The following is an 18,356-nucleotide window of genomic DNA, read 5'->3' as shown; positions in this document are numbered from 1 at the left end:
CACAGACAATAATGACACTGTAATGATCTCTGTCATGCATCCTTACCACTATACATTCTTCATATTGCAACTCTGCATTGTTTAATACTGCTTTTCTTTGTTGTTAGAACTTCTTGATAAGGTAGAATTGGGGGAGGCTGCAAGATATCAAGAGTATGATGAGAACACTACTAATCCTGTTTTAGATCTTGGAACACTGTTTGGTTACCGGATAACAGATGAGTAAAGAATTCTTGAGATGGAAAGGACAGAATTGATTGTCTAAAACAAAATTGTTCTCATGTGACAGGCGGAACTGCGATTAAAATAGGACATTCTTCTCTCAGCTTCCAGCTATCTGTCCTTAACCAAACAATCTAGCAGAAACGGGAAAGAGAAGCTGAAGGCACAATTCCAGGTGGTTTCAAGAATTGCAGTTTGAGAGACTTACCAGGAGGATACATTGGCAACATGTTGGTCTTCAAGAGCGAGGCAGATTAGTTGATTACACACTAAAGAAACCTAACAGAAAGAAGATCCAAACAATTGTTTATACAATAAATCTTCAATTTTCATTCCCATAACAGAGGTGGAGAGATCAGATTCAAGTGAATTTTCAATAATTTATGAGTCTCCCTCAGCAATGAGGTGTCAAATATTAAATGAAAAGTTTTGGTACACAACTCTTTTTATAAAATTTCTATGTCTATAGTGTATTGGATAATTGCCTTTATTATATATTATTTCATAGTCAATTCAAAACTAGCTTTCTTCTTATCTCGAGAAAATAGCATTGTGATTCTCTACGTCGCCCATGGTTAACACCCTTAAAAAATTTAATGCTAGTATGCGCTCATTAGCATGTTTAATTTTTCATTTAATTCTAGTTTTAAAATGAGTTCTGCAGGAAGCACGGCAAAGTAAGGCCTCCTTGTCTTGATCAACTCAGAAAAGTGGTTCTTGCAAGTTACCTCGTAAGGACAACAAATCAAAAGGTTTGACAAAGATGCAATCAAATTATGAAAGTTTAAACATGAAAAGTAATTCAGGGGTCTGCATAGATTACAACAGACTGGCCATTGCCATATTCAATCTCAACTCCAAAGCTTGGGACAAGAACCCCTCTGTTAGACTTGATTGTGCAAACCTAGTGGATGATATATGTTGAATTCGCTTTGCTTTGAGTTCCTTTAACTGCTCTGTGAGTTCCTCAATCTGTCTAGAAAGCTTCGTGATTCCATCATCAATCTGATCAAGGATGCCACCTGCATGTAATTCAGATACAAGGGCAAATCGAACGTATGCTACTTTGTTCAGACTTTCAAAGGCAAATTGAATTTTGAATCCAGCATGCTGTGCTAATTTGCAGCGAATCCACCATTCTCTCAGCAAATTTGCATTGATTTCCATAACCTTAGTGTTGCACATGTTATGTACAACTCGGCAAAACGTAACCAGGTGATGCGTCTTAACATTTGAACTGGTTAAATAAGATTCAGCAGTGAAATCACCATATTTATCAATCAATTTTTGTAACACAGGAGCTAATTCCTTTGTGATCCTGAGATTTCCGACATTAACAATCTCCAATCCAGTGTCCATCTTTTTCATTGTAAGCCCAAGTGGTAAATCTGGCTCGATTGTGGCTGTAAACATGAAAAAAGCCTCGTCAGAATATGAATGATATTTCAGAACATTATCCGTGTAGTTTGACAAATGGTCCTCAGGTGCCTTGTTAAAGATTATGTCACACTCCTTGAGAAAAGATGATCTCACAAGATCCATTTCCCTCTCATCATCTTCATCAAAAGAGTTTAATATATCATTGAACGAAATGAATTTTCTTTCCAGTAATTTAACTGCAACATCTCTGTCCACTTTTCTCCGTTCCACGTCTACATGCTTTCCTTGTAATAGAGGCAAGACCTGCAAGGTAGACAAGCACATACAAAAATTGATCCCCCATAATTTTAATCATAAACAAAAAGTATATATGAGATAGATGTTAATTACTTATGACATTAATTACCTCTCCCAAAACACAGCCAAGCTGAGCTACAAAGTCACATTCTTCACAATAATAAACACATTCTCGAGGATCTCTTTCCATCTCACAATCAAGAACGTCGCAAATATACACTTGATCTTCAGAAGCATCATCAATATGACAATCTTTAAGAACAAGAGGATCAGCGTGGCAAGGATGTTCAATTACACAAGGGAGTGGAACACACATGAGGTGGACATTGAAATCACACTCCACACAGCGTAAATAGGAGTCCCCACAATATTTAGAATCATTAGAATATTTAGAATCACCAGAATATTTAGAATCACCAGAATATTTAGAATCACCAGAATATTTAGAATCACACACATGGCAAGGAGGCTTCCCATAAACATGATTTACAAAAGTAAGAAGATGCTCATCATGACCTTCATATTTAATAGAAGGTGCCAAGGAAGTACAATCAACGTGGAGATCAAAGTTGCATGACGAGCAGTTGTAGGTGAAGCCACTCGAGTGCACAAAGCATGCATTGCATTGAAATGATTTATCGACGAGAGTAAGAGGGTGTTTGTGAAGTTCATGCTGAATCTCTCGTTGTAATTCGCAGCAAGATTTGTGTAAACAAAAGCTGCATCTATTGCAAGAGTAAGTGGCACCCGAGCATTTCTTTCCACAAGCTCTGCAGCAAGCACCATCATAATCTTTCATGTGAGAAAGTGTCAATGGATGTCCATGGCTAAAATGATCAATCATCTTGTGACGAAGAACACATTCAACATCCATATTTAAATCACACTTCTCGCATCGAAAAACCACACCTGAACGAATTTGGTCACAAATGCCACATCGGTAAGGGGGAAGCTTTTTCAGGAGCATAGGACATGGATGGCGGAAGTTCATCACCTCTTTCATCACATGTTCCATACAAGCTTTATGCACATAGTACCCACAACGATCACAGGAAAATGTAGGACCCGAGCAGAACTTTTCACACACTTTGCAACTCAGTTTGTCCTTTTCTTCCTTCTCCAGAATTGGCAAAGGATGGTGATTACCCGAATTTTCATTCTGCTCGTCACAACAAGATGCCTTGTTTTGCAGTGAGGCACATTCAGTATCCAGATTAAAATCACAAGGTTCACAACGGTATCTGAAACCTGGTATATATTTCTTACAACCAAAACATATACTTCTTCTTTCACTATCCTTAGCATAATCCTTATGCAGAGTAAGATGACATTTGTGGAAGAAGCTGTCAATCTCCAAGGGAAGCTCCACACAGGATTTATGCAGATAAAACTCATGCTCACAGCAACCATAGCTTTGACCTGATACGGTCTTCCCACATCCTTGACACAAGACTTTATCACCAATAGCCTTCTCCATTAGCATTAATGGACTACCATGGCACAAGTGTTCCATCCCTTTTTACACCAGCAAATTATTTCCACGGCTCTTCCCCACAGATTTGTTCTGTAATTTAAGATGCTGAACACTTAAGTAGAAGCTGCGCAATAAAGATTAAAGAAAACTACTGTGCATTAACTATGTTTAGAGTACAAGTTGCTTTTACTCTTCTTCACAAGTATTATTCTACTTCTTAAATACTGATTCTTTGCTAATTGTAGGTGTATATAATAGTTTATCTTACCCTATGACCCACAGCACACCGTAATGTGTATTCAAGACTTCTTTTATAGGTATATGTGTGTTTGTGTGTATATGCCTTGGATGACACTTATTTATCTTACAACTGCATCTGAAACTCAGATCAGAACTAGAAATAGAGCAATAAGATAGATATACCCAAGCTGTCTAATTTTCTTTTTCAATGTAAAATATACTAAGCTGATCATTACTTGAAACCTAAAATTATCTAATCCAACGACCCAAAATTTCCTCTAGCTATTAGCTCTGGCTTCACTTCATATTCGACATAAATATCCTCCCGAACATGATTAAAAATGGTATCCAAGATTGATTTAACCAGATAGCCATAAATAACCCAAAATTCTATCACGAAGACAATTGAAAAAGATCAAATCCAAAGCCGATCTTACAATCCAAACAATCTGAAGGTTTACCAAAAGTAGAAGTGAAAAAAGAGAAACGGAGCATAGTGAACAAGAATTAGAGTGGTGCAGGTAAAAAACAGAAACAACAAAGAAAACTTGAAATGGTAACCAAGGAAAGATCCTTAAGCACCCGGATAGTATGAGAAGGAAAGTTAAGCTTGCTTTCCAAGGAAACAAACAAATCCAAAGAGAGCAAGAACGTACCTCAACGAAAGACAACTAACTAATCTGCTAGCAGAGCCGATGGTTCAGGGGTTAATACTTCACCTGCCCAGGTCTCATCTCACTATAGTTAAGGTGATTTTGTGGAATCAGAGAGCAAACATGCTGCACACCCAATCTCCAAGACCAATATACATTACAATAGCCAACCCATTTGTCTTTCTTGTATAATAAATTATCCATTTATGAGTATGCGCAAATAATGGGACAATTTTGCTGAAAAAAAATGGTCGGCTAATTTTTTATTTATTTTTATTTATAGTTTTCACATTTTGTTAGTTGACTATTGACTTGGGAATGGCTGTCCGCATTATCAAAGTCTTTTCTTGTAGACTTTTTCACCACTCTTCACGAAATCAAAAATAAATAAACAAGCCTTGGGCTCCATTTTTAACATGAAACTTCATCAGTATGCACATGGGGCAATTTTCTATTTGTTTTATTTTATAGTAGTCACATTTCCTGTGTTGACCATTGACTTGTGAATGATTGTTTTCATTATCAGGTAATTTATATTAATTAACACTGTAATTTATTTTGGGTAATTTTACCTTTTTACTAATAGTTTAGTAAAATATTTAACTGACACAACAAGTTTTGTTAAATTGTTAATAAATAATAACACAGCAAACTAATTATATTTCTATACAGAATTTCTCATCATAAAGATTCAAATAGGTTGGAGAAATTAGAAAGCAAACAAATTATCTGAGGAACAGAAAACAAACAAAGCATTGACATATAAAACAAGCATTGTTATTAAATATCCAACAAACCTTTTCTCTAAAAGAAAATCCAGCCAACCCATGTCTGTATTAACAGTGGATCTTATATCCAAACTTTGATTAATCATTCTTTGACGCTCTTGAAGTTGGTAAACTTGGATTTTGCTATTAGCTGTTGGCACATCAATTTCTTGTGGAAACTCGTATTGTCTTTTTGCCATACCACTTCCTTTGGCTTGAAACAAAATTGTGCATTTGTTATTTTATTCAAATGCTCAGAAATCGACTTAACCTTGAATCTCATAATTTTTAAAATTTGCATTGAAGTCACCATTGCTCAGGTACCTTTATTGTGATATCTAAACCTTCATACACTACATGTTGATAGGATGTCATGTTCTTTTACTTTTATCAATAAAATTTATATGGTAACTTTTTATTCTCTATGGATAAATTTTTTCTTTAAATTAGTAGTTGCACTCTTCCTTTAAAGTAGATGTCTTTTTATATAATATATATTATCATATGAATTTAAAAAGACAACTTTAGTTGTCTTACTCTTCGAACGAATTGCATAATTTAGATACTCATATTTTTTATAGTAATATACACATTCAAAGTAACTCTTTATAATAGTAGTTATCATATTAATATTCACCTGAATTATCTTTAATGAGATAGTCCATAAGAATGAGTATATATTTTATGATAAGAATATATAATTTTTTTAAAAAATAGAGCTAACATTACTCGAAACATCAATGTTGCTGCTGAAGACTTCCCAATATTTATTGTTATGCAAACTAAGGTCTTTATTGGCTGTCAGCAAGAAGTAGCAAATGAGATTAATAAAAAGTTTTACTTTATTCTTAAAAGACATAGTTAATTTATTGGTAAATTAATTGTTATAATTAATTATATTTATAAATATATTAACAAAGCTTTTTTCTTAATCCAATTAGATTTACAAATATAGTTAAATTTTAAAAGATAAAAACTTCACTTGAAAAGATAATTATGTACCAACATATTGTAAATAAATTGATGATTTTCTTAAGTTCAATCTATAACTATTTTTACAAAGAGAGTTATTTTAGAATATTTTGAATGATTTCTTTATTTTAAAATACTATTTAATCTAGAATAATAGTAGTATATCTAGATACTACTCAAACATTCATATTCTAAAACTTAAAAAAAAAATCCAAATTTAATTATTTTTAATATAATATAATATAATATAATATATTCATAACATTCTCATGATGCTCAAGTTCTACAACCATGTTAAAACTTGATTATAATAATTTCTTTATCCTTTAGTAAATCTACACATCAGAAAAAAAAAATTAATTTAGAATTTTGAAATTTCCTCAATATTAGTTATATCTAGCAAGTTAATAACATTAAATATGTATATATAAATTTCAGTCCCTCTGGTGCTAAGTTTTTTATCCCAACAAGTGTTGAGTTACTTTCTTAGGTTTGTTAGGTATTCTAGTGTAGTTGATGTATTTCCAATGTTGATTCATTTTTTATTTATGCATCTATGCGTCATTACTTAGTTGTGTCTTTTCTAACTCTTTTTTTTTGTTTTCTAATATAGTTTATCTAATGTTTTATTGTTTTTGCAGGTAAATATTTGACTTTGTAATACGTGCCAAGTTATGTTGTTCAGTTGTCTTATCTCACAGCTTCCCCTTCATGTGCTTTACATGGCCAACTTCACTTATTCACAAACGAGGTTAAGGCCCTTGATCGGTCAGGCTCTATATCCCCTTAGGGAAAGGAACGTAAAAAATTTATGTTAATTGACGGACTTCATACATATCACTTCACAAAACGCCCAGACTTTTCTAGAGATGATGAGGATATTGTGACGACCAAAGGGTATGATGGAAGTAAGGGTGTGGACCAAGGCTTTGTTACTCTTCTAGTTTGACAATGAGAAGGATATTTAACAAGTATGAAGAGGAACATGATGTCACTTTCAACGACTCATAGTTTGTCTTAGTATAGTTATGGGTAATGAGTATCCAAATCAGGTCCTTTGTTATTCAACTAAGTTATGGGAGTGTGTCTAAGATCTTCCTTTAACCGTCTAACCAAAGATGTTGGAAGAAAATGTGGTGCAAAAATTTGGGGGAGGCGGGGATTGCTATCTTTTGTGGATCTAGTGTTAGTATGTGGCACAACCCCATATCTACGGTCTTGAATCAATTTTGACATTCGTAATCCACTCCCAATTGGAACACTAATCTTAGTACATGGTGATCATCATTGGATGGGGTTTTGATATGTGCAACTTCCTTTATTATATTATACATGTGAAAAATTGAGTCAAATGATGAAGATATGTGTTGATTATCTTAATAATTGTAAGGGGACTGATTATGGGAAAGGCTCCTAAACGAGTGGATTAAGCGCCATTAGTGGGATTCAACGAAATCATGACCATCTTGGCCTCTCAAAATTGACGAGTCCTTAAAAAATATATTTGTGCAGTCGTTTAATGGAAATAAGACCGTTAAAATATCAAAAATCAATGACTCTGTAATCGATGACTTTGATGGTCACAAGGTGCCAGATAAAATGCTCTCAATTATGGTGCATACAGGAAAATGTAAGTAATGGACACTGTGTTTAATCAAGTGGGCTTGTGAGTTGTCAAATAGTCAAATAGAACTGATGAGAGAACTCTAGATAAGCTAAGCATAGGTTTTTTCTCTGAGGGAAGTAGGTATCGAGACAGGACTGAAAAAGCCAAATCGTTTACCTCACTTTTGCAGGCCCATATTGAAAGCCATGCAGGAGAAATACATGAAGATGGACTTTTCGTAGTTTATGGATATCAAAGCCACACATTTAGCTATCTAGAAAGTTATTTTTTCTTAGCTCATATATGTGTTTAATATATAATCTCGAAACAAAGTAGTACGATTTGTAGGTACAAACTTTGTATATGGTGGCTCTACTTGCCAAGCTTATTCAATTTGTTTTTTTCACCTTACAAGTTCTTTTGAAATTGTTGCCAATATATTTTAAAAATTATTGAATTTATAATAACATATTTTTATGTTGAAATCAAAGTATTTAATATAATAGAACATTATTATAAGTTTCTTTTATCTTTCTTTCGACAATTTAATGCACATCTGACGAGAAAAAGATTTTTTATTTGGTTATTTCAAGAAAACTGGATTAGAGGAATTTTGAAGATTCTAAAAACCTATCTTAATTTTCTCTAAAGATATGCACTTTAATCCTAAATTTTTAGAATTAATTTTTTAATCAACATTGGCTTGAATTTAGTCCAGTCCTAGTTTGATATGAAATACTAAAAATATATGTATATAGATCAAGAATAAAATAACTTGATAATCTTGAAAAAAAGAATTATTTATTTTCCTTTTTTCACATTGCTCAAATGCCTCTTTCTTTCATTTTCTCTAATGCTCCACGACTCCACCTCTTACTTTTAGTCTCATATCTTCCTTCACCTCCATCCAGTGCTATATGTAGTCTCTCCCTTGGTCTCTCAGTTGCTCTTACATGCGTGCAATCGGTTGGTTGTCAGCCAAACATCACTTTATGCCTCGGCCCTTATTTGTTCTCGCTTTAGCTTCGAGCCTATTCAATATACAATAGTTGCTTTATTTCACTTGTTTTTCTTTACTATGTGTACACATGTATATCAAAATTCATGAATATACTAAGTAAGGACGCGCAGATGCAAAAAATGATAAGTATATTCTAAAAAAATTAAATAAAGTTTAATAAACACCACAATATCTCATTCTATTTTTAGCTCCTAAAAAGAAATTCATGAATATACTTAAAATTTTTCAATAAATTTTAATAAATATTCATCTCTAATCTATCCCTTTTTAATCATCAAAATAAAATTTTTAAATGCACTGTTTCTAAGCCAACACAGGGTAGAGTTTATCTACCTGACCGTTGCTAGAGGACCATGGATGGATCACTGCCTTTTCAATTTCAGGCTACTTGGGGACGAAGCCCGATCAACGCAGCAGCCAATTCAAATAACAATGATAATAAAAAAGCAACCCAACGCAGCTAAATCCCCAATCTTCCCTGTCTGCTTGCGACTGACCCAATGATTGGGAGCACCTGGCTGTGCTCCCCGCTCTGTGGCTTCCCAACCTGTTAACGTCGTTTGTTCTATCTCATGCAGTGGTTCGTTGGTGGACCGTGGATGGTCGTTTCCTCGGCCTCACGCCTTGCACACAAATATCCGATATGCTGTTTGTTGCGCTTCCTATTTTTCAAGTGAAAATGCTATCATTAAGGGCCATAACAAGGTCGATGGGCCAAAACGTCGTCCTTACCATGTGCAGAAAGAAGAATCTCAATCAACACTTTGTATTTGGATTCTTAAAATCACACTATTCAAATCCTCAGTTGCCTGATGATTCTCATGGGTGTCAGTATCAAAGTTGCCGAACTCTTATTTTGGAGCCCGCCTCACAGGAACCTGTAAAGCTCAGCGGGCTCGCCGACTCCAACTCTGGTACTGCCAATTCAAATTCTGGATTATGCATATGTTTATATTGGTATACTTTACGTATTAGTTGTTCTGAATGTCTGCTTGAGTTGCTTGAATTGAGTACTTTTTCTTCAAGTTTTTAAGGGATTAATTTGTATTGGTAGTGTATTTGGTACTTGTTATTGGTGCCAGTGTAACTGCGCTTTCCAGATGTTATATTTCGTATATGATTCTAGAATTGCATCTGGGTCATCTTAGGGTAAAAGGGAATACTTAAAAAGCATTTTCTTTTTGCATTTCTTACATAGGCGATAATTATTATTAACGATATATTAAACGTTTATCTAGTTCTTTTAGGTGTCTCTGTCGCATTAGAAGGCACTCCATTAGAACTTAGTTTAAAAAAGTGATAGTTGATTTTCTTTGAAGTAGACACTGGACGCTATTCTTTTTCTTCCTGCGGATGTCAGAGATATGGACATGGAGACAAAAATTTCTTAAGCTGCTAATGAACTTGGGCTAATTTCTTAAGTACGTCTTTGTTAATTTTTTAGTTCATTTTTCGTTTTCTTTTTCTTTCCAAATTTGAATAGAGGTTTGTATTTCGTAGGAGCCAAAATAATTGCTTAGTACTTCATGTATTTCAAGCTGTTACTACTCGCCCATTCTAGTCATCTGTACAAATTCTCATCTTGAATAACTCAATGTAGATATATAGGTAGGATTATGGCAAAAGTGATCACAATCAATTACCTGAAATTAATAACTGATTTCTGAACTAATTAGAATCAATTTCTAGTTTTAAATGAATTTTTTGGGAAGCAAGACGAAGTAAGGCTTTCTTGTCTTGATAAACTCAGAAACTTGTTTATTGCCAGTTACATCATAAGGACAACAAATCAAAAGACCTGACAAGGATGCAATTGAATTATGAATGCTTAAACATGAAAGTAATTCAGGTGTCTGCATAGATTACAACATATTAGCCATTGCTGTATTCAATCTCAAGGCCAAAGCTTCGCGCAAGAATCCCTCCGCTTGACTTGATTCTGCGAATCTAGTAGATGATACATGTTGCACACGCTTTTCTTTGAGTTCCTCTAATTGTTTTCTGCATTCCATAATCCGATTAGAATACTCTGTGATTCGATCATCATATTGATCAAGGATGGCACCTGCATGTAATTCAGATACAAGGGTAAACCGAACATATGCTACTTTGTTCAGACTTTCAAAGGCAAATTGAATTTTGAATCCAGCACGCTGTGCTAATTTGCAGTTAATCCACCATTGTCTCAGTAAATCTGCATTGATATTCATAACCTTAGTGTTGCACATGCTATGTACGACATGGCAAAACATAACCAGGTGATATGTCTTGACATTGGGCCTTTTTAAAGTGGAGTCAGCGGTGAAATCACCATATTTTTCAATCAACTTTTCTAAGACAGGTTTTAATTGTTTTGTGACCTCATGATTTCCAACTTTGACAATCTCTAATCCATTGATTGTGAGCTCAAGTGGTATTCTAGGCTCAATTGTGCCTGCAAACCTGAAGAAAGCCTCGTCCAAATATGAATGATATTTAAAGAAATTATTGGCGTAGTTTGACAAATGGTCCTCAGGTGAATTGTTAAAGATTATGTCACGCTCCCTGCGAAAAGATGATAAAACATGATCCATTTCCTTCTTATCATCTTCATCAAAAGAGTTTAGTATGTCATTGAAGGAAATGAATTTTCTTTCCAGTAATTTAACTGCAACATCTCTGTCAACTTTTTTCCATTCCACGTTTCCACACTTTCCTTGTAATAGAGGCAAGAGCTGCAAGGCAGACAAACATGTACGAAAATTATTCCCCCATACTTTTAATCATAAACAAAAAGCATATATGAAGTGAGATAGATGATAATTACTAATGACGGTAATTACCTCTCCCAAAACACAACCAAGCTGAGCTACAAAGTCACATTCTTCACAATAATAAACACATTCTCGAGGATCTCTTTCCAGCTCACAATCAAGAACGTCGCAAATATACTCTTGACCTTCAGAAGCATCGTCTATATGACAATCTTTAAGAACAAGAGGATCAGTGTGGCAAGGATGTTCAATTACACAAGGGAGCGGAACACACATGAGGTGGACATTAAAATCACACTTCACACAGCGTAAATAGGAATCCCCACAATATTTAGAAATATTAGAATATTTAGGATCACCAGAATATTTATAATCCCAAGAATATTTAGAATCACACACATGGCAAGGAGGCTTCCCATAAACATGACTTACAAAAGTAAGAAGATGCTCATCATGACCTTCATATTTAATAGAAGGTGCCAAGGAAGTGCACTCAACATGGAGATTGAAGTTGCACGATGAGCAGTTGTAGGTGAAACCATTGGACTCCACTAAGCATGCATCGCATCGAAATGATTTATCAAAGAGAGTAAGAGGGTGTTCATGAAGTTCATGATGAATCTCTCGTTGTAATTCCCCGCAAGATTCGTGTAAACAAAAGCTGCATCTATTGCAAGAGTAGGTGGCACCCGAGCATTTCTTCCCACAAGCTCTGCAGCAAGCACCATCATCATCTTTCTTGTGAGAAAGTGTCAATGGGTGTCCATGGCTAAAATGATTAATCGTCTTGTGACGGAGAACACATTCAATATCCATATTTAAGTCACACTTCTCGCATCGGAATACAACACCTGAACGCATTTGGTTACAAATACCACAGATGTATGGGGGAAGCTTGCGCAGGAGCATAGGACATGGATGACGGAAGTTGATTACTTTTTCGTTCACATGATCCATACAAACTTTATGCACATAATACCCACAACGATCACAGGAAAATGTAGGACCCGAGCAGAACTTTTCACACACTTTGCAACTCAGTCTGTCTTTTTCTTCCTTCTCCAGAAGTGCCAAACGATGGTAAGTACCCGAATTTTCATTCTCACAACAAGATACCTTGTCTTCCAGTGAAGCGCATTCAATATCCAAATGAAAATCACAATTGTCACAACTGTATCTGAAACCTGGTATATGTTTCTTACAACAATAACATATACAACTTTTTTCACTATCCTTAGTGTAATCCTTATGCAGAGTAAGGCGACTTTAAGTGGAAGATGCTCTTAATCTTTAAGGGAAGCTCAGCACAGGATTTATGCAGATAAAACTTATGCTCACTGCAACCGTAGCTCTGACCTGAAATGGTCTTCCCACATCCTTGACACAAGACTTCATCTTCAATAGCCATCTCCGTTAGCATCAATGGACTACCATGGCACAAGTGTTCCATCCCTTTTTACAATAACAAATTATTTTTACAGCTTCTCCCCACAAATTTGTTAATTTGATAATACATAATTTAAAATAACACTAAACTGGAATCTGAGCAATAAAGATAAAAGAAAACTATAAAAGAAAATTACTACGCATTAACTCGTAAAATACTGATTTTTTGCCAACTGTAAGTGTCTATAATAGTTTATGTTAGCCTATAACCCATAGCACACAATAATGTGTATCCAAGACTTTTTTGTATGTTTATGTGTGTTTGTGAGTATATGCCTTTGGTGACGTATTATTATCTTAAAACTGTATCTCAAACTCATATCAGAACTAGAAATAGAGCAATAAGGTAGATATACCAAAGCTATATAATTTTCTTTTTCAACGTAAAATATACTGTGCTGATTGTAGCTCTCACTCCACTTCGTATTCGACATAAATATCCGCCTAAACATGATTAAAAATGATATTCAAGATTGATTAAATTAGATTTTAGCCATAAAACAAATTTACAGATAAACCCAAAATTATGTCATGGAGATAATTGAAAAAGATCACATCCAAAGCCAATCTCACAATCCAAACAAATGGAAACTTTACTAAAATCAGAATTGATAAATGAAAAACGGAGCACGGTGAACAAGAACTAGAGTGGTGCAGGTAAAAAACACGGAAGCAACGAAGAAAACTTCAAATGGTAACCAAGGAAAGATCCTTGGGGCACCCGGATTAGCCTGAGGAGAAGGAAAGTCAAGCTTATTTTCCGAGGAAACAAACAAATCCAAAGAGTGCAAGAACATACCTTGACGGAAGACAACTACTTGATCTGCTAGTATAGCCTATTTCACCAGTACAGGCCTGACCTCACAATGGTGATGTGAAGGTAATTTAATGGAATCAGATCGGAAACATGCTGCATACCCAAACCCCAAGACCAATATATATTAGAGTAGCCAACCCATCTGTGTTTCTTGCATGATAAAATTCTGGGTTCAGAGGTGTGCACAAATGACCGGACAAATTTACTTGAAAAAATGATTGGGCAGTTGTTTATTTATAGTTTTCACATTTCCTATTCGTTTTATTTTTATAGCTTTGGCGTCTCCTTCGTTGCTTTTATTTATACTTGTCACATTTTTGTAGTTGACATTAATTTGGCAATGGCTGTCCACATGGTCAAAGTCAAAAAAAAAAAAATAGAAAAACCCATTGGGATCCATTCTTAACACAGACTCCATCAGTATGCAGCACATGGAGCCATCTTCTATTCATTTTATTTTATAGTTTTCATCATCAGCTTTTTTTTAATCTTATTTTTACTTGACAAAGTGATTTATTTTGGGTCATTCTAACTTTTTACTAACAATATTTAACTAACACTACAATTTTTGTTAAGTTTTTAATTAATAATAACATACTCCAATTGTACAAAATTTTTCATGGAAAAAGAATTAGAAATGGAACAAATTATTTAAACATAGAAAACAAAAAAAAATTATTAAAGTATAAAACAAGCGTTGTTATTAGATATCCAACAAACTTGTTGGCTCAAAAAGAAAATTAGTGAATCCTTCCCCTCATTAATAAAGTACAAAACAAGTTTGGATCTCATATCCAAACTTCAATTAAGCATTCTTTTAATAGCCATCATATGCAACTCTCTAGCAGAATTCAAAAATCTAAATAAAATGCTCACAGAAAATAAGATATCTGGCCTTGTTGCTGTGAGATACATTAAACATCCAATTAAGCTTTTGTATATTCCTTCATCAACAAGTTAAGATTCATCTTCTTTATGCAGCTTCTCCTTTTTATTCATAGGAGTCTTCACACTCTTGCATTCTTTCATTTTAAACCTTTTTAGAATCTCCTTCAGATATTTCTTGTGGCAAATGAAGACTTCATTTTGCATTTGTTTAATCTCCATACCCAAAAAATATGTCATCTCTCTAAGGTCTATCATCTCAAAGACCTTCATCATCTCCTTGAATTCTTCAACTTGTACAACATTATTTCCAGTAACAAGTAAATTATCTACATAAAGAGAAATGATAACTATGTTACAGCCAACTCTCTTGACATAAAGAGTTGATTCACTTAAACTCTTTTCAAAGCCAAAGTTGAGCAAATGTTCATCTATCTTGTTGTACCAAGCTCTAGGAGCCTGTTTCAATCTGTGGAGAGCTTTCTTCAATAAATAGACTTTTTCTTCATTTTTTAGTAAACTGAAACCTTGTGGCTGCTCAACATAAATTTTTTTTTGGAGTATACCATTCAAGAAGGAACCCTTCACATCCATTTGAAAGGTCTTCCATCCCTTTTGTGTTGTTAAAGCCAAAAACATTCTAATGCTATCCAATTTGGCTACTGGCGCAAAAGTTTCAGAAAAATCTACACCCCAAACTTGTGCATAACCTTTTACAACCAGTCTTGCTTTGTGTTTGTTTATTGAACCATCAGGATTTAGTTTTGTCCTAAATACCCATTTAACCCCAATTACCTTTCTATCTTGGGGCCTCTCCACTAGCTTTCAAGTCTAGTTCTTTTAAATTATTGCCAACTCCTCCTTCGTTGCATCTATCCATTTTTGATCTGTTTTTGCTTTATCATATCCTGCATGCTCAAAAACAGCAACATTACATTTTTTATAAATATCTGAAAGTTATCTTGTTCTCCTTACAGATTGTTCGTCCTCTAACTCATCTGGATCCAATTGCAAGATATGATGTTTGATTTGAGATTCCTCATTCCAGTCTCATTGCTCACGTTCAAGGAATTGAACATCTCTGCTTATCACAATCATCACGGACTAAGGTTGAAAAATTTTGTAGGCTTTCGAAACCAAACTATAATCAATGAATATTCCAAGTTCAGCCTTCTCATCAAGTTTATCCCTTTTAACCTGTGGAACATAAGAAAAACAAAGACATCCAAATATTTTAAGATTTTTTAAAATAAGTTTAACACCATGCCAAGCCTCAAATGGAATCTTTCTTTCCAATGCTCTTGTAGGTAGTCTATTCAGCAAAAAAACAGCAGTATTTTCTGCTTCTGCCCAGAATTTCTTTGGTAGATTCTTCTCATGCAGCAAAAATCTAGTCATCTCCATGATTGCCCTATTCTTCCTTTCACTAACCCCATTTTGTTGTGGAGAGTAAAGGACAGTGAATTGGTGCTCAATTCCAGCTTCTTCACAAAAGGAATTGAATTTTTCTGATGTATATTCAGTTCTATTATCTGATCTGATTACTTGAATCTTGCAGCCACTTTGGTTTTCAATCCAGTTTTTGAACTTTAGGAAGATTCCAGCAACTTCTGACTTGAACTTCATAAAATTAATCCAACACATTCTTGTTAGATAATCAATAAAAACTATATAATACCTGCTGCCATTTAGTGATGGAGTTGTTTGTGGTCCACAAACATCAGTATAGATCAGCTGCAACTTCTCTCTAGCTCTCCAAGTAGATGTTTTGAATGGAAGTCTAATTTGCTTGCCAAATAGACAAGCCTTACAGCTTGAAACATGTTCCTCCAAGTTCCTTTTACCATTTCTTTTCTTTGCATAAACAACAAGCCTTCGTGATGAAAGTGTCCTAACCTTTTGTGCTATATTTCTGCACTACTGTGTTGACTAGGAAATGCCACTTACTCCTTCTCTAATGGATTCAAAGAAAAGCTTTTACCCTACATCTTAATTTTGAATAATTCTTGATCATTTGAATCAATGATTAGACACATTTTATTTTCAAATAAAAGCTTGAACCCTTCCTCTAGCAAGTTTGCAACACCGAGTAAATTTTGATCAATTTTAGAGACATACAGAACTTCAGAAATAAGTTTTGTACCTGTGAAACTTTCGATTGCGACAGTCCCCTTTCGTTTTACTGATATATATTCTCCATTTCCAATTCTTACCCTTGATGTTGCTGATTTATCAAGTTCTCTAAAGAGACTTTCATCACTTGTCATGTGGTTTGTACAACCACTATCAATGAGACAGCTATCACTTAGAATGCTGGATGCAAAGCAAGATGCAACAAAGAGCTGTTCTGCTTCTTGTTGATCTGCAACTTGAGCGTCTCCCTGCTGCTGCATCTCCTTTTCCTTACAAATAATCTCTGCATGCCGAAGCTTTTGACATTTTCTGCATTTCATATCTAACTTTCTCCAACATTTGTAGTATGGATGATTCTTTTTGCCACAATGCTGACAAGGAGGATATTTTCCTTTTTTATTTGTAGCGTTGGTGTTGTTCTCAGCTGCTGTAGTTTCAGAGTTGCTGACACTCCCATTTTTTCCTTTCCATTTCTTACTTCTATCTCCAGAATTCAGCCGCAACTTGGCTTGCAAAGCTCCTTCAATAGTTCCCTCTTGCCTCATCATCTTTCTTTGTTCTTGTGCCTGGAGTGCACTTAACAATTCTACCAAACTAATTTTTGACAGATCTTTAGAGTTTTCTAAAGAAGCAATAGTGGCTTCAAATTTTTCAAGCAATGATACAAGTATTTTTTGAACTATTCTACTATCGGTGAGTTCTGCTCCAAGTATTCTCACCTTATTTGCAATGTCAATCAACCTATCTGAATAATCCTTAACAGTTTCTGCTTCCTTCATATGCTGCATCTCAAATTCTTTGACCAGATTCAGCACCTTCATTCCTCTAATTCTTTCATCTCCTTCATACTCATTTTTGAGAAAATTCCATATGGCTTTAGCTGAGCTACATGTCATTATTCTGCTGAAAATGGTTGGAGAAACTGCAGCAAAAAGACAAGCTTTAGCTTTGGATCTTCTTCTCTTCTTCTTCTTATGGATTTTGATCTGAGCAACGGTTGAATTTCCTGATAGAGTAGGCACTTCCTAATCTTCTTCTACAGCTTCCGACAAGGCACATGCATCCAAATAAGCTTCCATTCTCATTGCCCACACTTGGTAGTTTTCTCCATCAAACACTGGTGGAGCCATGGCTTGAAAAGAATTCTTACCTTCCATTGTTTTAATGGTATTTTTCAGAAGCAGATTTGGTTGTTATTTTTGGTAAACGTTCAGCCAAAATTCTCACAAGTCCCTTAAGAAAAAAGGGTTCTGATACCACTGTTAATTTGTGGATTAACAGAAGCAAGAAGTTTGTTTTTTGGAAAGTTTAATTTTTATTGAATTCTAACTTCAAATATATAGAGTTACAATAGAACTGAAATACAAAAAAAATACTAAAAAATCTGCTGATATCTTTTAAAAATATCAGCTACTTTTGCAACAGAAAACTCATTTTAAATCTCCTAAAAGTCAGCTAAAGAACAGGACTAATTTCAACAGATATTTAAAAAACAGATCCTGAAATAAATCAACAAGAATAAAAAAAACCATAATTAACATAAAAATCTCAAAGCAAACAAAATCCGATCCAACAATACCATAATTAACATAAAAGAGTTCATAATTAATTGGCTCATTATGTGTGTCTTTTAATTTTTCTTTTTGTTGTGGTTGTTAAATTATGAACTCTTTTGGCATCATTTTAAATT

At 34.5% G+C, this 18,356-nt stretch overlaps 3 protein-coding genes across 4 annotated transcripts; all 3 read right to left on the bottom strand.

The window, feature by feature from the left end:
* Window positions 1-975: 975 nt before the first annotated feature.
* On the bottom strand, window positions 976-13,862 carry LOC110811446 (uncharacterized). Of its 2 annotated transcripts, XM_088217689.1 has the most exons (4): window positions 13,677-13,862; window positions 4,270-4,332; window positions 2,009-3,463; window positions 976-1,905 (listed from the first exon to the last, which is right to left on the bottom strand). In XM_088217689.1, the coding sequence occupies exons 3-4, from the start codon at window positions 3,410-3,412 to the stop codon at window positions 1,042-1,044; spliced, it is 2,268 nt and encodes a 755-aa protein (XP_088073815.1). In that variant the 5' UTR covers window positions 3,413-3,463; window positions 4,270-4,332; window positions 13,677-13,862; the 3' UTR covers window positions 976-1,041. The 2 variants fall into 2 exon arrangements, with proteins under 2 accessions (XP_088073815.1, XP_088073816.1); XM_088217690.1 differs by lacking the exon at window positions 13,677-13,862 and having other exon boundaries at window positions 2,009-3,497; window positions 4,270-4,462.
* On the bottom strand, window positions 10,413-13,770 carry LOC110819249 (uncharacterized). Its single transcript, XM_022048376.2, is given in 4 exon segments — window positions 10,413-11,346; window positions 11,455-12,641; window positions 12,643-12,837; window positions 13,631-13,770. Coding segments are annotated over 3 exon segments (2,190 nt in total). The 5' UTR covers window positions 12,794-12,837; window positions 13,631-13,770; the 3' UTR covers window positions 10,413-10,494.
* A 542-nt stretch (window positions 13,863-14,404) lies between the features above and the next one.
* On the bottom strand, window positions 14,405-17,949 carry LOC148266238 (uncharacterized). The gene has a single exon (XM_088217695.1). It carries the CDS (start codon window positions 17,560-17,562, stop codon window positions 16,516-16,518), a length of 1,047 nt encoding a protein of 348 aa, XP_088073821.1. The 5' UTR covers window positions 17,563-17,949; the 3' UTR covers window positions 14,405-16,515.
* Window positions 17,950-18,356: the final 407 nt, after the last annotated feature.

Source organism: Carica papaya, chromosome 4, assembly GCF_054855325.1.
Source record: "Carica papaya isolate Zhongbai chromosome 4, ASM5485532v1, whole genome shotgun sequence".
Taxonomy (NCBI): domain Eukaryota; kingdom Viridiplantae; phylum Streptophyta; class Magnoliopsida; order Brassicales; family Caricaceae; genus Carica; species Carica papaya.
The sequence above is the reverse complement of the archived record's forward strand: the minus strand, read 5'-3'. Positions and strand labels throughout refer to the sequence as shown.